Source organism: Paramacrobiotus metropolitanus, unplaced genomic scaffold, assembly GCF_019649055.1.
Source record: "Paramacrobiotus metropolitanus isolate TYO unplaced genomic scaffold, Prichtersi_v1.0 Parri_scaffold0000069, whole genome shotgun sequence".
In the NCBI taxonomy this organism is placed as follows: Eukaryota; Metazoa; Tardigrada; class Eutardigrada; order Parachela; family Macrobiotidae; genus Paramacrobiotus; species Paramacrobiotus metropolitanus.
In genome coordinates this window covers 704,681-712,129 of record NW_026570289.1, presented here as the reverse complement: position 1 = coordinate 712,129, position 7,449 = coordinate 704,681, and the positions used below count along the sequence as shown (strand labels likewise).

Sequence of the window (7,449 nt, the reverse complement as noted above, 5' to 3'; positions counted from 1 at the left end):
CAATTATTAATGGTCGCGAAATAATTTCAAAATAACTAAGCAAGGAATTGTAGTGACGGCAAAGTGTCGACGGTAATTTATGTTTTAACAGCTAATTAACGGTAAATGCTTTTCGAACGGCGTTTTTAACGGTAAACTGGGACGGTAAAAGTATTCACTGCGGCAAAGGTAAAGGCAAATTTTGAAAAAGGTAAAGTAAAAAGGCAAGGGGGCGGCAAAGGTAAAGTTGGCCGACCCATTCGCGCTTCGATGGAATGTGTTGCGGTGCTGCTGTATACATTGGAAAAACGAAAGGTCACAGTAACCTGGTCATCAGATCCAGGTATATTTGCAGCTAGCGGAATCAACAAAACACCAGATCGCGGGCTTAGTTTATTAAAAGTCGTTCTGAACAGAAAACACGAAGCAAAACTACAGTAGAGACAGATTAGTAACACAATATAAATAATTACAAGTTGTCAGCACCCATGAATCATAATAAAGGCGATATCAGCAGTTGAAATCCATTGATTTTTATTTTCATTAACAACCACGTAGTAGCTTGTATACTCGTATGTTTTTTAGATGATTACGCATTAATTCGCAGTACGATAATTAGTATTTTTGTTTCCAAAAGTAATTAAACATTGTCATTACTATTATCATTATTGGTCTTATTTTTATTATTATAAAATAGATCCCGTAAGGATTGTCGTTCCAGTCGTTCCGGGTGATGGGTTCATCCCACTGAATTGGCGCATGGTTCTAAAATCCACCAGAACAATGGAAAAGAGCGCACTAAACTGACTGACAATTATTTACCTGTTTTCAATAAGTTTAGCATTTCATGGGCCGAACTTCTGGTTTCCGGCTTAACGAGCAAACATTTTGCAATGCATTCTGCTAGACGCGTCGGAACAGCAGGATCAACATACATAGAGTAGCCTTCCTCCAGCAATAATTTAGCGTATGCCCATGTTGTCATGTTTGCCCCGATTATTTTCAGGTCGGTACCGTCCTGGTCCATTTTGCATAAATACCTATTGCTTTCTCCAATAATACCCTCAGCTAAATCCAAAATAATGCAGCCAAAGCTCCAGATATCCACTTTGCGTCCCAGTATCTGATCTATCGGAAGCGTGAGAACTTTCCGAAGAACCTCTGGAGCCATGTAGTGAAGACTGCCATAGAGATTCTCCGCGTCAGCCGCACAGGAAATATACCGCTGCATAGGTATACTACCGTCTAGGTCGCCAATCACTAACCGATTGGAATGGACCAACACATTTGAAGGTTTCAGATCTCCGTGTATAATGTTGTTGTAATGCAGAAACGATAAACCGTCGGCGATCTCCGTTGCATAACTTATAGCTGCTTGTAATTCCAGCCGTGAATCGTTGTTCCTGTATTGTTTCAATAATTTTGAAAGGTCACCACCATCTGAAAATAACATGACGTTAAAAATTGTACATCAACACAAAAAAATTATTAAGGGCTCGTCCCGAATTCGAAGCGAATCTCGTTTCGATACAGCAACTCCACCTCGCGAGGTGGCTTCGCGTACCGTATCTGTAGGCGTGGCCACTGCATACAGCCACCTCGTGCGGTTGAGCAACCGTACCATAGCGAGATTCGCTTTGAAATCGGGACGAGGCCTAAGTAACAGAACATAAACGATAAATTAGAACAATTCTAAATGTAAACAATACTCACATAAATAAAAATTTGATAATTACAGTATTCATAGAAATAAATTGAGCAATAATTATATTTTCGACAAATTTTTATCTATGAAATTTCGTAACATTTTATTTAACAACAGTTGTGCTTATGATGCATGACGTGATTTGCATCTTACTTTACTTATTTTTATTGTAACAAATAACTCCTTTGAAATATCATAATTTTGATTTTTTTCTTTAATTCAGTTGTAGAAGATTTAAAGCGACAACCTTATGCCTTTTGTACCGCAAAGATGCATGACAATTTGAACTTGTCTTTCGCTGCTAGCGGAGACTACAGCGATTTTATGGTAGCGAACGAGATTCAAATGCGAGAGTTCCGATAGTATTCGCAGTCGTCGGCACCAACTAATCCAGGCTGCTGTATCCTCCATATCTGCTCGTAGCGGGAAAACCTTTACGGCAACGGATGACATTAGTGGTTCAACAGCGCCATCAGTTGTTTTTGCACTGAACACGTTTCCAAAGGCGCCGTTTCCAAGTAGGCCATGGAAGTTGTAACGGCAATGCTTGCGACCATACAAGCACACTTCCTGGTTCCCCATGTTTTGCACTGAGCTCTGAAACAAATTTCAGAAAAAAATTAGCACGTGTTCCGGTGTGCGCACTTAATGTTATTAATATTTATTCCGGCATACAGCATTACTATCTAACTGATTACGTAATTACTTCTTTACTATAAAAAGATTATCTGTGTTGTTGAAATTTTAGTATTTTTATTGCTGTCAAAATTATACCCTATCTGTATTTACTTGTTGATGTACAATTTGAATTTAACAAAACACGAATAAAAAATAAAATATAAAAAAATATAATGAGTAAAAAAATAAATAGAAAAAAAAGGAAACTAGCTTCATACAAAAAGACAAATGCTATTCGGACACTGCAAAGGTTGTACCAAACATGACACCCTGCCTAAGGAAACCATTCCGCTGTAAATGAATTACTGCTTACTAGAAGTTGTATGTAACGCGCTACAAACGGATGTTCGCAGATTTCCAGGTAAACATCGATGGTTTCTTGGCCGAGATCCATGAGCATTTCGTAAGCACTGCGCACCTGATCCGCATCGGCCGCTGCACCTTGCCGTCGCTTATCCATCATATTGTTTCGCACTTTATTACGAATTTCTTCATGATAAACGATGTTATCCCGAAAGATCCGAATCCCTAAATCTTTTATATTGTCCAAATTCGCAATCTTTACGTATACTCTATTCTGCAAGAAATATTTTCGAGGGATTTCTGAGAAAATCAATAGTTTCCGTTAGGGCTCTCGACATCTAAAAGTAACGAACTTACGAGGTATTCAAAAATACCATGAATGATCAAGTTACAATATTTAAAATGGTTCCACGAGGCACTCAGTGCGGCAAGGAATTCGTCTTCCGAAAGCCGAGCAATATTTTCGCGGACCTGTTTAAATCAGCATATTGATTGCCAGAATGCCTCTCTACGAAATAACCTCTCTATTACTGCCTCTCTATGAGAAAGCTTCATGCATTCGAGCAGTGCTACATACCTACCTGTCCGAGATGTTCAGTTATTAGGCTTTGCAGCTGCCCGTACAAATTCTTGCAGTCGCGCAGAAACATTCTCACCATTAACCCCTCAGCAATACGACCCGTTGACACCCGATTACATTCCGTAAACATTGCGTAAACGAGACTATGCTTGCTCATGGCTTCGCGCCCAGTCATGCGCGCACCCTCAGCCAGTAGCAGCTGACGGAGGCGATCCATTAACTGCAAAAAATTGACGTTTTTCTGCTTGTTTTTTCAAAGTTAAACCACCATACTTCTACTGTCGTCTTTCGTGGAACATATTTTTTATTTATACAATACATCGGCTAGTAATACTGAAAGCACTACAAACGCCTTATTTCCACTCGTAGTTGTACGCACCATAGACAAAAAAACTCCGACGTTTTCACGGGCGCAGATGTTATAGATCGCTTACGAAGGCGATCGTAATTTTGATTATCAAAAATTGCTTGTTATTTTATATACATATTATTATATTGTTATACATATTATATATATTTAATGATTCCTACCGCTGGCAGCTCGTTCATCCAAAGATCTTTCTTTGATCTATTTGCGAGGCTCATTGTGAAATACACAGTTTTATAAGGATGCGTTCTGTGATACCACACACAAAAATTAACAAATTTGTAGCCAGCGCTTATGTGATTCCTTTCTGCACGCTCAGCGAACCAGTCAGCCGGGGATCATAGCAATCGGATTTTGTTTTCTGATAAAAGCCATGTGCGAAGTACCACCTGAAACTGGCATAAGTGCTATGTCATAAAACTGTTGCCGAAGCGCAGTCCGCTATAATTTATGCTACATGAAATAGATTTTTCTTGGCCTGCACAGACTGCAAAACGACACATCACACTACTATGATTCATATTTTGCCATGCGGTGCAGAAACAGTCATGCCTTCTTCGAATCGATTGATTCACTCGATTGATTAGTCAGCAATGACAAGCAGCGTATTACAGTTTACTAAATCACGAAGACAACAACAAAATCTGATTTTGCGTGTCTTTGGCACAAACATTCAGTCCGTTTCCTAATTTTTGGTTCCGGCTTATACTGTAGCGATTGTGACTGTATGCGCAGCAGTACACTGTGCAGTGTGACAGCAGTACACTGTGCTTGTTGTACTGCTGCTGCACACTGATCTTAAACCGAAATTTTTATTCTTATTATAAATGCAAAGTAGTTCTACTTTCTTAGCTACAGTCATATCGTTTAACTGGCAGTTGTCGGCACGAGTTTTTCCATGTTGAGGGTTCATTTTGCACTTCAGCACGCAACAGGAATACTTTCACTGCAACGGAGGCAGTTTCCAGCTTGTTAAGACCGATTAGCTACATTTGCCTTGAACTCTCTTCCCAAAGTGCCGCTCCCATGGCAGTCGAATGAATTGTACCGATACTCCTTGTGACTATATAAGCAGACTTCTTTTCTCCCCATGTTTCAAACCGAACTCTGAAATTAATCCCAGATTAAATAAGGAGAAAAAACTTTAAAGTCGTAGCGATATCCGCCTGGAACAATTTTGTAGCGGTTTATATCAAGAAAGGCTAAGTCAATGCTTTACAATTTTTCTAACATTAAGAGAAAATAAACGTAAGCAGGTAGCACCACTTCAGTTAAAGTCAAGCTAGACAACCACTAGTCACTACCCTCGTTTTCATGCATACCAACAACTGGGCACAATGCACAAAGTAAGGGCGTTCGCAATGAAAAAAGCAACGCATGTCTAAAGCAGTTTGAAGGGACTGGGCGTAGCTGCATACCGATGACAATATTTTGTTAGCATGTATACAGTGTTGTATTTACTATTGGTCCCGCGGCTTGGCCTAGACTCCAACTCTGACTCTGACTCTGATTCTGACCACTCAAACTCTGACTCTGACTACTCAAAGTCTGACTCTGACTACTCAAAGTCTGACTCTGACCGCTCAAAGTCTGACTCTGACTCTGAAGGTTTCTTAGGTTTCATAGGTTTCTTAGGATTCTTAGGTTTCTCAGTTTTCTTAGGTTTCTTAGGTTTCTTAGGTTTCTTAGGTTTCTTAGGTTTCTTAGGTTTCTTAGGTTTCTTAGGTTTCTCAAGTTATTCTTAGTTTATTCAGTCAGAGTCAGAGTTTGGACAGTCAGAGTCAGACTTTGAGTAGTCAGGGTCAGAGCTTGAGCGCGGGCCCCGCGGCTTACTTACTTTTTACTTTTCGTCCTGCCGTCGATGTTACCATTTACTTTCCTTTTTACTTTTCATAATCTTCCGGTATTACTATAACTTACTTTTTACTTTTCTGTCGATGCCTTAACTTACTTTTTACTTACTTAGTAATTACTAGTAAAATAGTATTTACTATTCGTGTTAGGCTTTTACATGAACCGCGTACGCAGTAAAGATTTTAATAAATGCAGTCTTTGTTTTCACAGAGCGGTAAATATAAAAATCATTAGTTGAACTCCCATTTTAATAGAACGCAGAAATATGGTACTTCGACTATAGTATTTTTCCGTCGAATTGATTTTGTTTTTCTTAAAGTTACCGTGTTTGACAAATCGACTTATACTTGTAAAATAATGCATGGCACCACGATAGTGAATAAATTAGCAACATTTCATTAATAATCGAACGCATTTACTATACGAGCACGGATTATTATTGATACAGTCCATCCGACAGTCACGTATTAAACTCGAGCATCAAGCGCTTGATAGCGTCAGCGCTGCAGCGAAAATTTAGCGCTGCAGAAGTAAACCTGCATTGCCAAACGTAAATTTCACGAAAATTTGACTGTCACAGAGTTTTGGTACTGTCGGCAGCCTTTTATTTGTTACCTTGGTGAAGTAATCGGCGGCTGCTGTCCCCAGTATTTTTTGTAGGTTCGTTCCAAATTGTTGGCGGCTAGACGACATGTGGTAAAATGCGGAGAAACGCACTCCTGACGCTAGTTTATCCAGGTGGACTAGAATACGAAATGAGTCAGCAGGTAGGAAGATAGCTACAGCGTCTTCGAAACTGAAGTTTCTCCATTCGTGTAGAATGGTTTCCTCATGTTCTAGTGTTTTTCGACGGGCATCCGGTTTTCGATAAAATTCTCCTTGGCTCTCACACATCTATTCCACCACGAATACGAAATAGAACGTCTAGACCAGCACATCAAAGCGACCTTGTAGTCTAACACTGCTTGCCCGTGCTTCTTATGTACGTGTTGCGGAGCTTACTTCCCAGCTGATAGCTCTGCTGGCCCCAATATTCATTTTCTCCATTTCTCCTCCATTCATTTCCTCCATTTTCCTAGTATTCCGGATCCGGATCCGTGCTCCGTAAATGTGACCTGTATGTCATTTAAATTCATTTTTTCAGAGGGAAATAAATCTATGCGTTTTTTTAAAAAAAACGCTGATGACGAAGGCTGTAAGTTTCTACTGCTTAGCTTCCGCTTACAGCATGCACAGAAACGCTGTTAATACCAAAGCTTATACGCTGTTAATACCAAAGCTTCTGAAAAACAAAAATACATAGTTCTGAAAAACTGTGATGTTTTTAATTATTGATTAAGATGTTGTACCACAGGTGAATAAAGAATCAAAATACGTTTGTTGTGCTAATTATGTTGTCTTAATTTGCGCGTGATCTGGTAGCAATGATCTGGCCTGGTAATTCTCGGGTACGCAGTGTATTGTGATCTGTGTGTATCATGTGAGTCAAAGACTGATCGCACCTTCCGGGCCATGCATTTAAGCGCATGTTTGTGTTACGATAGTAGTTCTAATCAGACCTGGGTAAAGATTTGGCTGATGTTTTGTCTGAAGTGGGGCACAACGCTCCGTTGCGCGCCCGTGAAAGATAACGCGAGTTAGTCACCACAACATTCTCAAGCCGAAAGCTAACGGCTGCGCTTATTGGTCCGCTACGTGATCCACAGATGAATTACAAAACGGAGCTTCGAGGCTGCGTTTTCTATTTCACACACACTTTCACCTCCGTTGCTCACCAGGTCAGCATAGCCAACACCGGCCCAACAGAGCTTTATGTACTAGTACACAGTGGTCACCCGTAACATAAGCGTTTTATTTAGCTAATTACAATATTAATGTGATTGAGTATTAATCTGGGTTAGTGATTAGCCCCATTAGCTTAAACGTTGCTATTGGTACTAGACTGATTGCTAATTTAGTAATTACGATTATTACTTAAACCAA

The 7,449-nt window shown here is 39.8% G+C and overlaps 1 protein-coding gene across 4 annotated transcripts; it reads right to left on the bottom strand.

The window, feature by feature from the left end:
- Positions 1-366: 366 nt before the first annotated feature.
- LOC129594521 (serine/threonine-protein kinase Sgk3-like) lies at positions 367-6,870 on the bottom strand. 4 transcript variants are annotated; one of them, XM_055491225.1, is made up of 10 exons: positions 6,692-6,870; positions 6,469-6,581; positions 6,082-6,390; positions 3,777-4,719; positions 3,247-3,465; positions 3,023-3,136; positions 2,676-2,939; positions 1,948-2,281; positions 802-1,419; positions 367-744 (listed from the first exon to the last, which is right to left on the bottom strand). In XM_055491225.1, the coding sequence occupies exons 4-10, from the start codon at positions 3,828-3,830 to the stop codon at positions 719-721; spliced, it is 1,629 nt and encodes a 542-aa protein (XP_055347200.1). In that variant the 5' UTR covers positions 3,831-4,719; positions 6,082-6,390; positions 6,469-6,581; positions 6,692-6,870; the 3' UTR covers positions 367-718. The 4 variants fall into 4 exon arrangements, with proteins under 4 accessions (XP_055347200.1, XP_055347201.1, XP_055347203.1 ...); XM_055491226.1 differs by having other exon boundaries at positions 6,082-6,360; XM_055491228.1 differs by having other exon boundaries at positions 6,082-6,209.
- Positions 6,871-7,449: the final 579 nt, after the last annotated feature.